The sequence below is a fragment of the Erythrolamprus reginae genome, chromosome 2 (assembly GCF_031021105.1).
Source record: "Erythrolamprus reginae isolate rEryReg1 chromosome 2, rEryReg1.hap1, whole genome shotgun sequence".
NCBI lineage: Eukaryota > Metazoa > Chordata > Lepidosauria > Squamata > Dipsadidae > Erythrolamprus > Erythrolamprus reginae.
Window position 1 is genome coordinate 13,228,438 of NC_091951.1, and position 21,116 is coordinate 13,249,553.

General features: G+C 40.6%; 1 protein-coding gene across 3 annotated transcripts in view; it reads right to left on the reverse strand.

The window, feature by feature from the left end:
* Positions 1-16,831, reverse strand: part of LOC139159756 (antigen peptide transporter 2-like) — a 54,950-nt gene extending 38,119 nt beyond the window's left edge. The window contains exons 1-2 of one of the 3 annotated variants that reach the window (XM_070737127.1): positions 16,553-16,831; positions 3,065-3,562 (exon numbers count right to left, since the gene is read on the reverse strand). In XM_070737127.1, the coding sequence (XP_070593228.1) occupies positions 3,065-3,562; positions 16,553-16,787 (733 nt within the window). In that variant the 5' untranslated portion in view covers positions 16,788-16,831. Of the gene's footprint in view, positions 1-3,064; positions 3,563-5,753; positions 5,985-6,207; positions 6,346-16,552 lie in introns of those variants that run through there. The other 2 variants (XM_070737128.1, XM_070737129.1) reach the window with 2 other exon arrangements.
* Between the last annotated feature and the right edge of the window lie 4,285 nt (positions 16,832-21,116).

Consider the following 21,116-nt stretch of genomic DNA (forward strand, 5'->3'; position numbering starts at 1 on the left):
TCCTCGGAGAGGGGCTGCATATAAATCCAATAAATAAATAAATAAATAAATTCTGGACTAATTGTAGTCTCCGAACGCTTTTCAAGGGTAGCCCCATGTTGAAGTAATCGAGCCGTGTGGTATGTTTCCAGAATGTAAACATATAAACATATATGAATAGTAAAATACATGATGAAGGTTATAGATAAACATATATCCATTGTAAGATAAAATACAGAAAATAGTATAAGGGAAGACTAGATGGACCATGAGGTCTTTTTCTGCCGTCAGTCTTCTATGTTTCTAATGTCATATTTTATGAGGGCAGGAGCTGTTGCAAGGCACCTGGTGTCATATAAATGCAGCAACATATTTATTACATTTTACAGCATTTTTAAAATTAATGCTAATGTGTACCCTCCTTGCCTTTCGTAAACTTCTTAAGACCCACCTCTTCCATCAGGCATGGGGGAACTGAGACATCTCCCCCGGGGCCTATACAGTTTATACATGGTATGTTTGTGTGTATGTTTGCTTTTAATAATGGGTTTTTTAGTGTTTTTTAAATTATTAGATTTGTTTTTGCATTGTCTTTATTATTACTGTGAGCCGCCCCGAGTCTACGGAGAGGGGCGGCATACAAATCTAATAAATTAATTAAATAAATAAACAAACATGTGTTTAATTTTATTGATCATTTACACTGTTCCAAGGCAGGAGGCAACCCAGAGGGGCATCAGACAGATTTAGGGAGAATCTCTCAAAAGAAACAGTGGAATTTTAAAGACTGAGATTGGGTTTGTTAAAAGACTTTGCGATGACCATCTCAAACTGAATTATTTTCTTTTCTTTAGTGTGTGGTGTGAATCTAGCCCTATTTGGGGCAGGGTCATCTTAACAGCATTATGGGCCACGGGCAAAGCAGTGTACTGGGGCCCCTATGACATCTACTCATAGGAATAAAAATGTAAATCATCGATAAAATTAAACACATATTTGCATGCTAGCATTAATTTTAAAAATACAGAAAAATGTAATAAATATGTTGCTGGATTTATATGACACAAGGTGTATAAAAGTGTTAACATACATAAATTAGTATGGGATATCAGAGTTGTGTTTGGAAACTGCTTACCGAGACTCAGATATGATATCAGGAACTGGAGACATTTCAGAATGAAGCCAATGCTGCAGGAATTCTTGAGAAGACTTTTACTTCTTCTTTGTAGCAAAACTATACTTTCTATATTATATTTACATAACACCAACACTATCTTATTAGACCACACACCGCTAACCACAATCATAGACCAACCACAGACTAACCACAGACTAACCACAACTATGCAAAGGTGCATTACAGTATATACAGTTCTTAACCAATCAAGTGCGAATACAGCTCATCTGTTTGGAACCCATATCGCATCTCAGACATTAACACCCTTGAAAATGTCCAAAGATACTTCACCAGAAGAGCCCTTCACTCCTCCACTCGAAACAGAATACCCTATGAGACTAGACTTTCAATCTGGGGCCTAGAAAGCTTAGAACTAAGACGCCTTAAACAAGATCTAAGTATTGCCCACAAGATCATATGCTGCAACGTCCTGCCTGTCGGCGGCTACTTCAGCTTCAACCACAACAACACAAGAGCACACAACAGATTTAAACTTAATATTAACCGCTCCAAACTTGACTGTAAAAAATATGACTTCGGTAACCGAGTTGTCGAAGCATGGAACGCTTTACCGGACTCCATAGTGTCATCCCCAAACCCCCAACACTTTACCCTTGGATTATCCACGGTTGACCTATCCAGAGGTCAGTAAGGGGCGAGTACAAGTGCACTAGAGTGCCTTCCGTCCCCTGTCCTTTTGCTCTCCTATATCTCCTATACCTTTCTTCTATTCCTATATCTCTTCTATTCTTTCATTGATATGTTTTATTCCTATATCTTCTATTCTTTCTTAGATATATTTTACTATGAGTATATCCTCTATACAAACTTAGAAACATAGAAGACTGATGGCAGAAAAAGACCTCATGGTCCATCAAGTCTGCCCTTATACTATTTCCTGTATTTTATCTTACAATGGATATATGTTTATCCCAGGCATGTTTAAATTCAGTTACTGTAAATTTACCAACCACGTCTGCTGGAAGTTTGTTCCAAGGATCTACTACTCTTTCAGTGAAGTAATATTTTCTCACGTTGCTTTTGATCTTTCCCCCAACTAACTTCAGATTGTGTCCCCTTGTTCTTGTGTTCACTTTCCTATTAAAAACACTTAAAAAAACCTCTATAACCTTCATCATGTATTTTACTATGTGTATACCTACTCAAACTCTCATTGTGTATTGGACAAAATCAATCAATCAATCAATAAAAATAAATACTTCATTGTAAGTATAATATTACGTCAGGTACTAATCCTGACATGGGGCCCCTGAGATCGTGGGGCCCACATGCAAGTGCCCGTCAGGCCCATGTGTTAATGAACCTTGATTTGGGGTTCATTAATCCTGCAGCACAGAGGACAAAACGAGCCGGGGTGGCGCAGCAGGTAGAGTGCTGTACTGCAGGCCACTGAAGCTGACTTGTAGATCTGAAGTCAGTGGTTCAAATCTCATCACCGGCTCAAGGTTGACTCAGCCTCCATCCTTCCGAGGTGGGTCAAATGAGGACCCAGATTGTGGGGGGGGGGGCAATAGCCAAGCTCTGTTTAAAAAGTGCTATTGCTAACATGTTGTAAGCCGCCCTGAGTCTAAGGAGAAGGGCGGCATAATAAATAAATAAATAAATAAATAAATGAATGAATGAATGAATGAATGAATGAATGGATAGATAGATAGATAGATAGATAAATAGATAGATAGATAAATAGATAGATAAAGAAAGAAAGAAAGAACTAAATAAAGAACTAAAGAACTAAAAAACTAAAGAAATAAATAAAGAACTAAAGAACTAAATAAAGAACTAAAGAACTAAAGAACTAAAGAACTAAATAAAGAACTAAATAAACAAATAAATAAATAATAAACAAACAAACAAACAAACAAACAATTTAATTCAGCACCAACTCACCAATCACGGCCAGGATGAGGAACACGAAAGCGCCAGTGAGATACAGCTTGTCTGGACCGAAAAGCCTGAGCATCTTCCAAAGGGTGGCCTTGTCTTCTTTGCCGGACTCCTTTGTGCTTCGCCCTTTTGCCAGGATCCCCCAGAGGAGCTGGGAAAAGCCCACGGCCCCATAGATTGCCAGCCACCAAGACCAAGCAGCCGAAGAGACCAGGAGGGGAGGGTCCCCAAGCCAGTGTCCCACCAACAGGTAGAAAGGGGGCAGGAGGCTCACAGCAGCCATAGTGGGAGAGGACATCGGGGAGGTCCGACCCACAGAGAGCAGGCCCCTAACCCCCCAGAGAACCAGCAGTCGCAGAGCGGCCTCCAGCCAAGCCGCTGTAACCCCCAGGGGGACCATGGAGGGGCCCCACCCAGCCAGGAAGGAGAGCAGGATTCGGTCGCAGAGAAGCAGGGGAACAGCCTGAAACACGACAGGGACCAGCATCTTGCTCATGGGCTCTGGGGAGAGAATAGAATAGAATAGAATTTTTATTGGCCAAGTGTGATTGGATGCACAAGGAATTTGTCTTGGTGCATATGCTCTCAGCATACATAAAATAAAATATACATTTGTCAAGAATCATGTGGCACAACACTTAATGATTGTCATAGGGGTCAAATAAGCAATGAGGAAGCAATATTAATAAAAATCTTAGGATATAAGCAACAAGTTACAGTCATACAGTCAACATGGGAGGAAATGGGTGATAGGAATGATGAGAAAAACTAGTAGAATAGAAGTACAGATTTAGTAGAAAGTCTGACAGTGTTGAGGGAATTATTTGTTTAGTAGAGTGATGGCGTTCGGAAAAAAACTGTTCTTGTGTCTAGTTGTCTTGGTGTGCAGTGCTCTGTAGCGACGTTTTGAGGGTAGGAGTTGAAACAATTTGTGTCCAGGATGTGAGGGGTCAGTAAATATTTTTCCCGCCCTCTTTTTGACTCGTGCAGTATACAGGTCCTCAATGGAAGGCAGGTTGGCAGCAATTGCTTTTTCTGCAGTTCTGATTCTCCTCTGAAGTCTGTGTCGGTCCTGTTGGGTTGCAGCACCAAACCAGGAGAGATTACAGGTTATGGGAATCAGTGGATTATGTATTTAAGAAGATGGTAGGGGAGGAGGAGGAGAGGAATAGGAGGAGGAGGTGGAGAGGAAGAAGAAGAGGAGGAAGAGGAGAAGAGGAAGAAGGAGGAGAAGGAGAAATAATTTAAAAGGAAGATTACTGCAGAAGATCTTTGGTCCTTCAATTCAACTAAGATGCCTCCCAGTGCTGTCCTACCCAAGATCCTGTATCTAATCAGCTGACTTCCCAGCAAAGGATTCCATGGCTGCAGGCAAAATATTCAAAGTGTAACAAGTCTCGGGTCAATTTCAGAAAAGGTCACATTTACACTAATTTTGGCCTTTTTTTGTTTTCTGTTTTCTCCTCCTCCTCTCCCACCATTTGTTTTCTGCGTATTTTAATTTGCGATGCATTCTGCTGTCCCAGCAACACCCCAGAACTGCTTGAGAAGGCTGAAATCAGAATAACAGAGTTGGAAGGGACCTTGGGGGATATCTAGTCCAGCCCCCTGCTGAAGCAGGAGACTTTATGCCCTATTCTAGGCAAATGGGTGTCTAGTAGTCCTTTCTCAAACACTTCTGGTGATGGAACACCCACAACTTCTGGAGGCAAGTTGTTCCACCAGTTAATTGTTCCAACTGTCAGGAAATTTATCCATATAATAGTATAGAGTAGAAGAGAATGCAGAAGTGGAGAAAGAATAGAATACAGAATAGAATAAAATGGAATAGAATAGAATAGAGAGGAGAGGAGAGAATAGGGAATAGAATATAGAATATAGAATAGAATGGAGAAGAGAGGAGAGAGAATAGAATAGAAAATAGAATAGAGAAGAGAGGAGAGAATAGAATAGAATAGAGAATAGAATGGGGAATAGAATAGAATAGAATAGAGAGGAGAGGAGAGAATATAGAATATAGAATATAGAATATAGAATAGAATAGAATGGAGAGGAGAGAGAATAGAATAGAAAATAGAAGAGAGGAGAGAATAGAGAATAGAATGGGGAAGAGAATAGGAGAAGAGAGGAGAGGAGAATAGAATAGAAAATAAAGAATAGAACACAGAACAGAAAAGAACAGAACAGAATTTTATTGGCCAAGTGTGATTGGACACACAAGGGATTTGTCAAGAATTATAAGGTACAACACTTAGTCACAGTCCGAAAGCAACCCAATAATAATAATAATAATAATAATAATAATAATAATAATAATTATTATTATTATTATTATTATTATTATTATTTATTAGATTTGTATGCTGCCCCTCTCCGAAGACTCGGGGCGGCTCACAACAGTAATAAAAACAGTATAACAATGGAACAAATCTAATAATAAAAGTTATATAAAAAAACCCAACTGTTAAAAACCCAACTGTTAAAAACCATACAACACATACATACCAAACATAAAATATAAGAAAGCCTGGGGGAGATGTCTTAGTTCCACCATGCCTATTATATTATAATTACTATTATAATAATTATTATTTTATTATTTATTAGTTTTGTATGCCGCCCCTTTCCGTAGACTATTAGGAACCATTCAATATAAATTGTAAGGATACAAACAACAAAGTTACAGCCCTACAGTCATTTGTGGGGGGAGATGGGGGATGAGAACGAGAACCAATTAGATCTAGGTGGCTTCTCTCTCTTTTCAATTTCCTTGGGAAGAAATCCCAGAGCTGCGGCAGAAACCTTTCAATAGCCCGATCGCTTCTTTAGACCGGTGAAGGATTGAAACCCCGCTCGCCACCCTCCGGAGTAGAGGCGCTACTCCAAAGAGGGATCCCAGAAGCTTGGATGCCGCGTAAAGCAGGACGAAACGCGTCCGGGTTACATCTTGGCAGGGCAGGAAATGGGCGATCGCTACTCAACTCCTTAAAGGGGGAGGTGGACTGCGCTCCCCCCCCCAATCCGGACCCGATACGAGCAGCCCTGCCGGATGGGGATGATGGAGAGTGGAATCCCCCGCCCCTCCGGAACCGCTCGATCGTCCAGATCGGTGCCAATAACTGGCCGCTCTTTTCCCAGCTTCTCACCTTTCGGACACGGTCGGGAAAGTCCTTCCATGGCGGGCTTTTAGTCGCCCTCGATCCGAAGACTCGTTTCAGCCGGGCCAGGCTTCCCTCTGCCGCACCTACCGCCTCCTCCGCGAGGCGAAAATCCCCTAACGCGGCGCTGTTACTTTCGGTTTGCGCTTCTCATTAAGGTCCATATGCCATCGGCTTTTAAAAAAAAAATCCCTGAGTTGCATTGGTTGCTAATAGGACTCCCTGGAGCAATTCAAAGAGCTGCTCATCCCCTATCGTGGTACAAGGCCTGGATCCTCGAGGGACCCCCATCTCCGAGCCTCTCTGCCCATTGGGAAGAACAAATGCACTCTAGCTTCCCCTGGAGCCAAGGCAGCGTCAGGCTTTCTCAAGTTGTGTCCAGTGGAACAGAGGGGCTCTTCAACCTTGGTCACTTTAAGTTTAAGTTTATTATTAGATTTGTACGCCGCCTCTCTCCGAAGACTCCAAAGATGATGATGATGATGATGATGATTGTTATTATTATTATTGTTGTTGTTATTATGTCAGTACAATACAGCAAATGAGATCACTATGCTGGATATTAGATTTGTACGCCGCCTCCCTCCGAAGACTCCAAAGATGATGATGATGATTATCATTATTATTATTATTATTATTATTATTATTAACCTTGGCCACTTTAAGCCTAGAGGACTTCAATTCCCACAATTCCCCGGGGAAAAGCTGCTTGCAGGATTCTAGGAGTTGAAGTCCTCCAGGCTTAAAGTAGCCAAGGATGATGATAATGATGACAATAATAATAATAATAATAATAATAATAATGCCGCCCTGAGTCTCCGGAGAGGGGTGGCATACAAATCTAATTAATAATAATAATAATAATAATAATAATAATAATAATAATAATAATAATAATGCCCCGAGTCTCTGGAGAGGGGCGGCATACAAATCTAATTAATAATAATAATAATAATAATAATAATAATAATAATAATAATAATACTACAAAGATCTAAAAATTGAGCTGCAACGACTCTGGCATAAGCCAGTGAAAGTGGTCCCAGTGGTACTTGGCACGCTGGGCGCAGTGCCAAAGGATCTCAGCGGACATTTGAAAACCATCGGAATTGACAAAATCTCCATCTGTCAATTGCAAAAGGTCGCTTTACTGGGATCGGCAAACATAATTTGCCACTACATCATGTAGTCCTAGGTGCTTGGGAAGTGCCCGACTGGTGATGAAATACAAAATCCAGCATAGTGATCTCATTTGCTATAATAATAATAATAATAATAATAATAATAATAATAATAATAATAATGCCGCCCTGAGTCTCCGGAGAGGGGTGGCATACAAATCTAATTAGGTCTTTTTCTGCCGTCAGTCCTCTATGTTTCTATAATAATAATAATACAAAGATCTAAAAATTGAGCTGTAACGACTCTGGCATAAGCCAGTGAAAGTGGTCCCACGCTGGGCGCAGTGCCAAAGGTTATCAGAGGACATTTTAAAAACATCGGAATTGACAAAATCTCCATCTGTCAATTGCAAAAGGCCACTTTACTGGGATCGGCAAACATAATTTGCCGCTACATTACGCAGTCCTAAGTGCTTGGGAAGTGCCCGACTGGTGATGAAATACCAAATCCAGCATAGTGATCTCATTTGCTGTGTTGTATTGAAATAATAATAATAATAATAATAATAATAATAATAATAATAATAATAATAATAATCAGAGTTGGAAGAGGCCTTGGAGGTCTTCTAGTCCAACCCCCTGCTTAGGCAGGAAACCCTACACTACCTCAGACAGATGGTTATCCGACCATCTTAAAAACTTCCAGTCTGGAGGCAAGCTGTTCCACTGATCAATCCTTCTGACTGTCAGGAAAGTTACTTCTCTCCTTGTTTAGTTTCCACTCATTGCTTCTTGTTCTATCCTCAGGTGCTTTGGAAAATAGGTTGACGTCCTCCAGGCTTAAAGTGGCCAAAGTTGGAAACCCCTGCTCTGAAACATCACCTGCCTGGAGGGACCCACCCTCCAAATGCCCTTTTAAGGCCTCACAGTGTTTATTAAGTGTTTCTTAAAAATTCCCAGTGTTGGAGCATTCACAATTTCTGGGGGCAAGTTCTCTCCCCCCCACTTTGCTTCCTGCTAGCTCTTATTTTCTGGTCCCACCCGAGAGCAAAAACGTGAAGGCCACCAAGAGGCCGCTCCCTCCCTTGTTCCGAAGGAAGAACCAAGTCCCTGGGAAGGGAGGAAGACGGGCAGCGCCAGAGGAAGAGAGAGGTCGCCATTTGTCCCCGCAGCTTCAGCGGGCTCCTGGGCTACTTTAGGCATAGAAAAATATCGGATGGGCGACTTTGATCCCGTTCGTCTCCCTTTCGGCCCAACCTGCCAGCACAGCCTCCGGCTGAGGAATTCCGAGACTTAACAGCTGCCTCTAAACAAGGGAAAGAAATCTGCCTCAAACGACCCTTTCAGCAGTCAACCCATCAATCAACATTCGCTCGGCGCCGCTGCCAGTCAAAACTTTCCACCCCAGTCCTGTCGATGGGAGGCTTTACTGGCGTGGCAGCGCCTCCCGTGGCCACTGCGAGAACGGCGCTTCTTTTTTATCACTTGATTTCTCAGAAAAGGCAGCGGCCCGTCGGCGGATCCCATTGGCTCCCATCAGGGCATCACGTGCTCTCTGTGGGAGGAGTTGCCAAGTCCCCGCGCTCGAGGCCAAGAGTCCTGTAGCCGGTCTGGGTGTTTCCTGCGGCTCTTTCCGTTCCAAACGCCGCTGCTTCTTTTTCAAATTGTCCTTTGCAAGGCAACGCTTGTGCGCGCCTATTTTCACAGTAAACCTTCCAAAGTTCAGTGAGGTTTACTGCCAAATTAATGGATTTAATAATTGCAAATTAATTACTGTAATTGCAAATTAATTGCAGCCTGAACAATTCTGATTGCTTTTTTTTTTTTTAGATGGAAGCATAAATATTACAAAAGGTATTAAGCATAACTTAGAATGAGTTCTTGTTCTCTGACTTCACATCTGTAATATCAGCACTGCTAAGAATGACACTATGTTCTCAGACTTCCGGTATCACTATTAAGCATAACTTAACTGATGATTATACACATTATTATTATTATTATTATTATTATTATTATTATTATTATTATTATTATTATAATATTTATTATGTTTATATTTGTATTTATTTGTTTCTTTGTTTGTTTATTTATTTGTTTGATTTGTATGCCGCCCCTCTCCGTAGACTCGGGGCGGCTAACAACAATGATAAAAACAGCATGTAACAATCCAATTAATAAAACAACTAAAAGCCCTTATTATAAAACCAAACATACACACAAACATACCATGCATAACTTGTAATAGCCTGGGGGAAAGGAATATCTTAACTCCCCCATGCCTGGTGGCATAAGTAAGTCTTGAGTAGTTTGCGAAAGACAGGGAGGGTGAGGGCAGTTCTAATCTCCGGGGGGAGTTGGTTACAGAGGGGCGGGGCCGCCACAGAGAAGGCTCTTCCCCTGGGGCCCGCCAAATGACATTGTACTTTTTTTATATTGTTGTAAACTGCCCTTAGTCCTTCGGGATTGGGCAGCATAGAAGTCAAGCAGACAGACAGACAGACAGACAAATAAGACCGCGGGCGCAGTATTTCAAGTACTGTATGGCCTTACCAAGGCAGCATAAAGTGGTTGTCAGGCTCAAAGCCATCATGTGGAGTTAGAGACTTTGGCCTGCCACAGTAGAATAGTATTACAGGAACTGGGAGGGGTGATTGCGTGAGAGGGAAAGTTACGAGCCACAACAAATTCCTTTCTTAGAGTCCAAGGTCATCTTTTGTTCTGTATCTATGGATGTAAGGAGGTGGTCAGTGAAATCCCTGCACTCGGACTGGTCCTTGTGATGAACTTGTGGAGTTCATCACAAGAGGGGCAGAGAGGGGAGGCATACAAATCCAATAAATTATTATTATTAATTATTGTGGTTGTGGGGATGGGGATTAACCTTAACCTGGGTGGGGAACTGGAAAGAAGTTAGTATTGGGATTGACAATGGCATGACCAACATGGCTCTGTTACTAAATCGAACCTTGGATGAGAGAATTGGATTGGAATCTGATTTATTTCCCAGGTGCTATTTGGGGCGCTGACGGTGGTATTAACACTCCACATGATCTTGATTCTGTCCCTGTTTATGCAGCCTAGAACTGTGTTGGCTTTTTTGGCAGCACACTGTTGACTCATATTTAAGTGATTGTCCACTAGGACTCCCAAGATTCTTCTCACAGTTACTACTGTTCATTGAAATACCACAAATATTATACAGTGCATTTGTGTTTGGGTTTTTTTTTGTATAGATGTAGAACCTTACTTTTTTTCACCACTAAATTATATTTGGTTAGATAGAGCCTAATGTTCAAGTTTGTCAACATCCTCTTGTATCTTAAGTCTATCTTCTGCCTCTTTTCATTCCCTCATCTATAAGTTATTATCAATTATTTGCCAAGAATATGGAATGTCTGTCTGGTTGATATTGATTAAGCACTACTTATTTACTCAGCCCTCTGTCCTGTTTAAGGAAAGGATTATTTACTCAGCTTCTGTTTATCTAAGTTAATTAAAACGTTTCTGTCTAGGATAAGAAGTTCTCTTTAGTTCTGTTTAGTTAGCAATCACATCTTTGATATCTGTCTGTATACTATTAACCATTTAGCATTGTTACTAAAGTTACTCAAGTTAATCTTTTGCACTTGTATACACAAGAAATTTGCTATAAAAAATAAACACAAGTCCAAGAAAAGAAGAGCTTCTGAACATGGAGGCTTCTCAGCTCAGAGAGATTTCTTCCTAACTCAGACAAGCTTTGCTCAAGAAATCATGTCTCGGTGTCTATGATTCCTACACCCATCTCCCAAGCGTTCCTATAAGATGCAACAATTGTCTTCTTCATATAGAAACTGCTCCCTGTAGTGTACCCTGGCCAGAACTGTGACTTCCTGGAAAAGAAAGAAAGGAAAATGGAATGGTCAGACTCTTAGCTGGATGGAAAGAGATGAAGAAACTCAGCACTTTCTGATTCTAGATCCCTCTTCACGTCCCTCGCATACAAACCAAAACACAAAAACACATCCAAATGGTTTGAACCAAGCCATGTCTTAAGAGCCATAGGAAAGAATTCTTAACACTGATAAATCCCCCCAAAAAGCAATTGTCCAACATTTCTTCAGTCAGAGGCACAGCCAGTGTGATGATATAGAAGGCTCCAAAGTTTCTTTTTCCAATCAATTTATACTTGGAGAACCTCATGGTGGGAGACCAAGAGGAGATCCGAATGGCATCCTCCAAGGTTCCTTTTCTCTCAAAATGCCTCCTTTTGATCACTACCTTTACAGAGCTTCCTGACCATGTTATAGCCCAACCTGACGGTGTTATGGCCGAGCCTTTCCCATCTGCATCCTTTGAAAGCAGAGCAGCTTTTCAGACAGAAGGATCATGCAGAAAGCTGAGTCGCCCCACATCTTTGAAAATTTGCTGTATCTATTATTATTATTATTATTATTATTATTATTATTATTATTTATTAGATTTGTATGCCGCCCCTCACCGTAGACTCGGGGCAGCTCACAACAATAACAAAGACAATATAAGAACAAATCTAATAATTTTAAAAACACTAAGAACCCCATTATTAAAAGCAAACATACACACAAACATACCATGTATAAACTGTATAGGCCCGGGGGAGATGTCTCAGTTCCCCCATGCCTGATGACAGAGGTGGGTTTTAAGAAGCTTACAAAAGGCGAGGAGGGTGGGGGCAATTCTAATCTCTGGGGGGAGTTGGTTCCAAAGAGCTGGGGCCACCACAGAGAAGGCTCTTCCCCTGGGTCCCGCCAAATGACATTGTTTAGTTGACGGGACCCGGAGAAGGCCCACTCTGTGGGACCTAACTGGTCGCTGGGATTTGTGCAGCAGAAGGCAGTCCCTGAGATAATCTGGTCCGGTGCCATGAAGGGCTTTATAGGTCATAAGCAACACTTCAATACCAATAGCAATAGCATTTAGACTTGTAAACCACTTCATAGTGCTTTTAGAACCTTCTCTAAGTGGTTTACAGAATCAGCATATTGCTCCCAATAATCTGGCTCCTCATTTTACCCACCTTGAAGGCTGAGTCAACCTTGAGCTGGTGGTGAGATTTGAACTGCTGAATTGCTGAAAAGCAGAGGTGCTTTTGTGTTTGGGCATGCACACAGTATTTCTCTCTCTCTCTCTCTCTGTTTCTCTCTCTTTCTTACTCTTTTATTTATTATTATTTTTATTTATTTATTATTTTATTTATTATTTTATCTGTCTATCATCTATCTAATCTATCTATCTATCTATCTATCTATCTATCTATCTATCTATCTATCTATCTATCTATTTATCTATCTATCTATTGGATTTGTATGCCGCCCCTCTTTCACACACAGCTAGATCCCAGCGCTGAATTGGAGTTAACATATAAATATCATAAATCAAAGCCTTTCAGATTTAATGCTCAGTCAAGACTGAAGTCGCCCAAAGAGCCCAAGATCTTAGATGCTCCCCAATGCTAGGAAATCACAGCAGAATGAAGCCCAGAAAAAGCTCTCCAAAGGGAAAGACTCAGGAGAATTTCTCCATCTTCCTTCAGTCACCCCTCCAAAAAAGGATACTTACTCAAGAATATCAAACTCCCAACAATCACACACACCACAACGAGACCAGCCACAACACAGCCAATGGTGAGGCCCAGGTTGGATTCTGGAACTGAATTGGAAGAAAGAGCAGATAATTGAAGGAGAACCCCGAACAACCATCCCAATTAGGGAAGAGACTTAATTCTGCCAAAGGGATGGAAATTCCTCAGATTACGAGGGTCGCCCAGAAAGTAATGCACCACATTTTTTTCTCAACCTACAGTAATGGTATGAATGCAAAACTTTAGATATACATTATCTGAATTGTCAGGAGTGCGTGTGTAAATTTTGCATTTCTTCAGACAGATAGCGTAGCTGCAGCAGTGTTTCAAAATAGCGTTTGTAAGTGATGTACGTTACAAGCAGCGTGTCGTCATTGAATTTCTCATCGCGGAGAAAGAAACTGTTGGGAACATTCACAAACCCTAGCTCCCTTAGACTTCCACTTGTTTGGGCCATTAAAGGATGTCATTCACAGAAGAATTTTGAGGATGGCAAAGAGGTGATTCGTACAGTGTAGAAATGGCTTTCATGACCAGAACAAGGAGTGGTACCAACAGGGCATACACACCCTTGTGTCTTGCTGGAGGAAGGCCATAGAACGGGGTGGAGATTATGTGGAAAAATAGGGAGTATAGAAGAAACATTCTTCTTTCTTGTCTGTAAGTTTCATTGTGTTCAATAAATAATAATAATTATTTATTGTTATTATTTATTGGATTTGTATGCTGCCCCTCTCCGCAGACTCGGGGCGGCTAACAACGATAAAAAAACAGCATGTAACAATCCAATTAATAAAACAGTTGAAAACCCTTATAGTAAAACCAAACATACACACAAACATACCATGCATAACAGTGTTCCCTCTAATTTTTGGGGGTGGGTGGGCGGAAAAGTATAGTGTCTGAGCGGGGACTGGGCGGCACAGAAATCATAAATAAATAAATAAATAAACACACAAACAAACAAATAAATAAAAAACCCACCCTGTTTTGCCTCAGAGAATTTCAAAATAAAATACTGTACTGTGTGTCTATAACAGTGAGCTCATAATAGGGCAACTCTATCAATATCAAAATGCCACTTAAATAGTTGAGCTAGTTTCAAACTAGATTTTGATTTTCTTTCTCTCTTCCTTACTCCCATTCTTTTTCTTTCTCTTTTCCTTCCTCTCTTTTTTCTATCTGTTTCTCTCTCTTCCTCTCTCTCTCCTTCCCTCTCACTCTTTCCCTCTCGGCTTCTGGGCAGGTTTAAAAAACTCTGAGTTGATGATGATTTTTAAGTGAGCCATGGCTCACTGCTCAGCTTAGGGGGAACTATGATGCATAAGTTGTAATAGCCTAGGGGGAAAGAATATCTTAACTCCCCCATGCTTGGCGATAAAGGTGGGTCTTGAGTAATTTGCGAAAGACAAGGAAGGTGGGGGCTGTTCTAATCTCTGGGGGGGAGTTGATTCCAGAGGGCCGGGGCCGCCACAGAAAAGGCTCTTCCCCTGGGGCCCGCCAAACGACATTGTTTAGTCGACGGGACCCGGAGAAGGCCACTCTGTGGGACCTTATCGGCCGCTGGGATTCGTGCATTAGAAGGCGGTTCTGGATGTATTCTGGCCCAATGCCATGTAGGGCTTTAAAGGTCATTACCAACACTTTGAATTGTGACTGGAAACCAATCGGCAGCCAGTGCAGGCCACGGAGTGTTGCAGAAACGTGGGCGGATCTAGGCAGCCCCACGATGGCTCTCGCGGCCGTATTCTGCACGATCTGAAGTTTCCGAACACTTTTCAAAGGTAGCCCCATGTAGAGAGTGTTGCAGTAATCGAACCTCGAGGTGATGAGGGCATGAGCGACTGTGAGCAATGACTCCCTGTCCAAATAGGGCCGCAACTGGTGCACCAGGTGAATCTGAGGGGGTCAGTAGTTCCCCCCCCCAGGGTAATGGACGAACAGATGGAATTGTCCTTGGGAGGCAAGACCCACAGCCACTCCGTCTTGTCTGGGTTGAGTTTGAGTTTGTTGACACCCATCCAGGCCCCAACAGCCTCCAGGCACCTGCACATCACTTCCACTGCTTCATTGACTGGACATGGGGTGGAGATGTATAACTGGGTATCATCAGTGTATTGAATTGTTGAAGAAAAAAAATGTGGTGCATTACTTTCTGGGCAAACCTCATAAAAAGTATAAAAGGCTCCTCTTCAGGTCTCTCTAACTAGGGGTCGACGGTTGAGGGGTCACAGGGGTTTGAGAGAACCTCTCGCTAAGATTCTGTGCAGTTTAGAGAACACCTAAATCCCACTCCTGGCATGCCCCGCCCACCGCTCCCCTCCCAGGAATCTCCATGCAGGCCAATCACAGAGGCTCCGTGTAAAACAAGCCTATCAGATGTTCAGGAAGGCGGGAAATAAGCCCGTTTCCAGCCTCCAGGGAGACACTGTTTTCACACTCCCTGAGGCTTCAAGGAAAACTTCTGGAGCCCAGGGAGAGCAAAAACTCCACCTCTGCTGTGGTGCAGGAGTCCGACTAAGCCCTGTCCACGAAGGCCATGCCCATCCAGTAATCTGGCAAAGAACTCCTTGCTAAAATTTTTGAAGCCCACCCCTGCCTCTATATTGTGGTTAGCTCTGGCCCTGCTCCTGCCCCAAGGACTGTGGGAGTGGGGGAGACATCTACATGCTGCAGGCCTGTTTTGCCCCCGGTGGAATCTGCTGATGAAGGCTCCTCTGACCAAGAAGACAGGAGTGACAGGGAGGAGGAGAGTGTGGCAGACAGCTCAGAAGGAGATCAATTATCTAGCTCCTCCTTGGATTCAGAACAAGAGTTAATGATACAGCCACGTATGCGGAGAGCGATGCATAGGCAACAGCAACTGAGAGATTATTATAAAAAAAAATGAGGCCACCTGTGGTTGGGTGGGGCTGTGGTAATTAGTGAGGCTGCTATAAATAGCAGCCTGTGGGTTTGGCCATTGTGGAGAATTATCTCATCGTTGTGTTTCGTGACTGCTTTACTGACTGACTTTTTGTGTGCTGATTTTTCCCCGCTTTGAAACTAAACCAGAGCAAAGTGTGTGTCACTTTGTGAAAGAAGAAAGACTGTGAATTGCCTCACAGCTGCAAGCTAAGTATCACAGAACTGATAAGGGACTTGTACAAATTACCAGTTTGTTTGGAGACCAGTGCTCTTTGCTATACAAAAAGAGGGCTTAGGTTAAGTGAATTTTCATTATAAAGAACATTGTTTTGAATTTTCAAACATGTGCGTGTGTCTGAAATTTGTACCTGTGAATTTTTGGGAGGATTCTACCAGAGAGCCTGACAGAACACTCTAACTGTAGCATAAAGACACCCTGCTGATCGTTGTTTCAATAAATCCATGGTCATCAAATAATGTGTACATTTCTTTCTTAAAGGAGCCATTTGTTATTTACAGGGACAGAGGCTAAGAGGGGATCTATGGACTCTTTTCTGCAGGCCCACCAACTTCATATATGGGAAATTCCAATAAATAAGAACTCAGATTCACATCTGGACACAGCTGGGGTCAGATTTCTCTCCCACAACCCTCCACTCCTCCCAAATAGCCCAGCCCTTCCCTCCCTGAAGCCTCTCACCTTTTATGGCCATTTCCATAGGCTCCTGCAGGCCGTTGTGCTCCACGTGGCACTGATACTGGTCCCTCTCTTTGGGATCAATCCGGATACTGAGCCAGTAGTGGTAAGTCCCATCTGCGTTGGGGGCCACAGACCCATGGAGGGTATTCTCCTCCCAGACCTCCCCGTCCCTCGTCCAGGAGGCATTGATCTCCCTGGGGTAGAAGCCATGGATCCGGCAGATGTGCGTCTCCATACCATCCCCCACCTCTGTCCTCCTACTCACTGTCACCAAAGGGGGCTCTGCAGAAATGGCATCACCAGAATTAACTCTGTGCCCTTCCAGACCCTGACGGGCATAAAAATCTCCCACCACTCAGTTTTAACACAAGGTTTTAACACCCTATAACTGCAGCATCTTCTAGAGTTTTAGGAAATGCTCAAATGCTTAATAATAATAATAATAATAATAATAATAATAATAATAATAATAATAATTTATTGGATTTGTATGCCGCCCCTCTCCATAGACTCGGGGCGGCTAACAACAATAATAAAACAACATGAACAATCCAATAATAAAAACAACTAAAAACCCTTATTATAAAACCAAACATACACACAAACATTCCATGCATAACTTCTTCTTTTTTTTTTTTTTTTGAAAAATACTTTATTTATTTACAAGAATAATTAAAAACAGGGAAGGGGATTGGGAGAAGGGGGAACAGAATGAAAAATTGGGGGCAGGATAGGGTAGGGGGGAGGGAGAGTTCAAAAACAAAACATGTTATGATAGAATTGTAGTACAAGTGAGTTATAGTACACGAGTGTTTTAGAAGAAATGTAATAACTCTTACTTTCTTAATCTTAATATTTATATTAAGAACTCAAATGTAGTATTTCTTAGTATACATATATTGACATTAAAGTTCTAGTTGTAAAGAGGTAGAGTAAAGAAAAAAAAAGAAAGGGAGAAGAGAAAAGAAAGAAAAAATATAAGAAAAAAGAAAAGAGAGAGAGAGAGAAGAGTCTGCATTTAATGCAGACGTTTTTATGGACGACTTTTGTTTAATTGTAAAGTGGGGAGTATATAGGTGATATGATGGGTGTGTATAAAGATTAATTATTCTAAAAGTAGTCAGTATGTTTGTAATGTGTGTTAAGTTAGTTAGAAAACAGATAAAAAGAGATTTGATATATTTTCTTGTTGCAAATTTGATTAGTTTTTGGTGCTTCTTTTCTAATTTATTTTAATATTAATTTAAGTGTTGAAGGTACTTTTGGGTATGGTAACGTATGAACTTTACAATAAGAATTTTTTGTATTTTTTCTGTGAAACCCATTTATGCCAACTTTCCCATGCTTCGTAATATTCTGAGTCTTTTTTGTTTTGTGCTTCCATTGCTATTTTGGACATTTCAGCACATTCGTTGATTTTCGTAATTATTGTAAAGAAAGAGGGTACTTGATCGGCTTTCCAAAGAGAGGCATATGATATTCTGGCTGCAGTTATAATTTGTAGTATAAGGTATTTTTGTGTCTTAGTAAGATTTTGTCTGAATATCCCCAAAAGATAGAGCTCAGGTTTGAGTGGTAATTTGATTGACATGACTTGGTCAATTAGGGATTGAATTGTTGTCCAATATTTTTGTGCAATTGGGCATGTCCACCATGTGTGGTAGTAGGTTCCAGGTTTGATCTTGCACTTCCAGCAGGTCGGTGAGAAGTTGGGAAACATTTTGGATATTCTTGCTGGGGGCAAATGCCAACGATAAAACATTTTAATTTGGTTCTCCTTATAAGACATTGCAGTTGTCATTTTATAATTTGATGTCCATGTTTTCTCCCACTCAATTAAGTTAATCGTATATCCAAAATTCTGAGCCCAAGCTATCATACAGCATTTCACTTGCTCTTCGGGATTTTCTTGAATTAGTAAGTAGTTGTACAGTTTTGAAATCATTTTTGTAGAAGGGCCGAAAAGAATCGTGTCTAATACATTATTATTTTGAAATCCAAATTGCTTTTTGTGTTGTTCGTATTTTAGTTTAATTTGTAAATATGTTAACCAATCTATATTAATTCCTTGATTGTTCAATTGTTGTTTAGAAATAAGAGCGTCTGATTCATCGAGTAGTTGTTGGTATCTCAGAGTTTTAGAGTACGAGAAAAGGTTGGGAAAAGTTAGTATTTCATTGGGGGATATCCATTTTGGTATTGAGGTGTAGTAATTTTGTTTTATAGTAAACCAAATTGTTATTAGTGTTTTGCGTAAGTAATGATTTTTGAAGTATTTGGGTATTTTGTGGTAGTCTGCTGTCAAAAAAGTATGCCACCCAGCAAGAAGATCAAATCCTTCCAGAGTTAAGAGTCTTGTGTTTTGGAGTGTGATCCAATTTTTAATCATGGTTAAAATGGTAGCTTGATAATACATGTAAAAATCTGGAAGTCCAAGTCCGCCCCTGGATCTAAGGTCTTGAAGGTTTTTCAATTTTATTCTGGCCTTCTTCTTGGTCCAAATAAACTTCTTAACTTGTTTGTGAAGAGTATTAAAAAAAGTTTTATTCAAATTTATTGGAGCAACCTGAAATAGGTAAAGAAACCTTGGAAGAATGTTTGATTTTATGGCAGCTATTTTCCCCATAATAGATAAGTTTAATTTTGACCATCTGTTAAGATCTTGTTGTATTTCTTTAACTAATCGTTCATAATTGTCTTTTTTGATCGTAGCATAATTCGAAGTCATCCAAATTCCTAAATATTTAATTTTTTTTGTGGTCTTTATTTTAATTAATTCTTCCAAGGTAAGTATCTCTTTTGGTATCATATTTTTTATCAAAATTTGTGTTTTATTTTTATTGATTTGTAGGCCAGATATTTCACCAAATTTATAAATTTCGTCAAATAAAGTGGGTGCTGTTCGAATTGGATCTTGTAGGATGAATACAATGTCATCCGCAAAGGCCTGCAATTTGTAATGTTCTTTTTTAATCATAATACCATGAATTTGTGAGTTGTTTCTTATAGTCTTGAGAAAGGTCTCGATGGCCAGAATAAAAATAAGTGGGGACAGAGGACATCCTTGACGTACACCCTTAGTTATAGTGATTGTGTTAGTAATATCATTGTTAAAAAGAATTTTGACCGATTGAGTAGAATAAATAGTTTTGATTAGATTGAAAAATTTGGAGCCGAAATTCATGAATTTAATTTGATTTATAAGATAATGCCATTGAAGACTATCAAAAGCTTTTTTGAGATCCATGAATATTAATGCAGCTGCTTTATCATAGTTTTTGTCATAGTATTCCAAGGCATTTAATATAATTCTTGTGTTTGTGGAAATGTTTCTTCCCGGCAAGAATCCGTTTTGGTCAGAATGAATAATTTTATTTAATATATTTTTTAGTCTGTCCGCAATTATTGATGCAAATATTTTATAGTCGGTATTAAGTAATGCAATCGGTCTGTAATTCTCCAAATGATGTCTGTTTTCAATGTCTTTAGGAATAAGGGTTATATAAGATTCAAACCAGGACGCGGGCAGTTTTGCATGTGAGAGCGCATTGTTATAGATGTCTAAGAGTATGGGTGCCATTATATCCATATGAGATTTATAAAATTCAGATGGGATTCCGTCTGGTCCTGGGGTTTTATTGTTTTTTTGTTTGTTTATTGCAGCCTCAATATCCGAAATAGAAATTGGTTTGTTTAGAAGAGTTCTTTGGTCATCTGTTATCATAGTTGTTTGTTCATTTGTTTGTAAATATTTTGATATTAAATCGGCATCCAAATTTGAGACTTGGTAGAGTTGTTGATAGAAGTTTTGGATAATTTGTTTTTTTTCAGGATTAGTCGTTTTCAGTTGTCCAGAAGGATCAACTAAAGTATCTATGTTTCTATCGGATTTTTGATGGGCTAATTTGAGAGAAAGCCAACGTCCTGGTTTGTTGGCCGCTTCAAAATATGTTTGCTTCGCATTTTTAACCTTTTGGGCAATATGTTGTTGTGTTATTAAATTTATTTGATGTTTGATCGTATTTATTTCTAATAGAGTTATGTTATTTTTAGGATCATTGCAGAGTAACTTTTCTGCTTCTTGAAGAGAAATGTTTAGTTTTTGAAGTTGTGCATATTTTTCTTTGTTTTTGTTTGCTGTATATGAGATGTAAACACCGCGTATATATGCTTTAGTGGCGTCCCACGCTATTTCGTTGGGTATCTCGCCATTAAAGTTAATTTGGATGAAAGGGGGGATATCATTCTGTATTTTATGTTGAAATTGTTTTTGGTTTATCACTGTTGAGTACACACAAACATTCCATGCATAACTTCTAATGGCCTAGGGGGAAGGAATATCTCAACTCTCCCACGCCTGGCAGTATAAGTGAGTCTTAAGTAGTTTACAAAAGACAGGGAGGGTGGGGGCAATTCTAATCTCTGGGGGAAGTTGGTTCCAGAGGGCCGGGGCCGCCACAGAGAAGGCTCTTCCCCTGGGGCCCGCCAAACAACATTGTTTAGTCGACGGGACCCGGAGAAGGCCAACTCTGTGGGACCTTATCGGTCGCTGGGATTCGTGCGG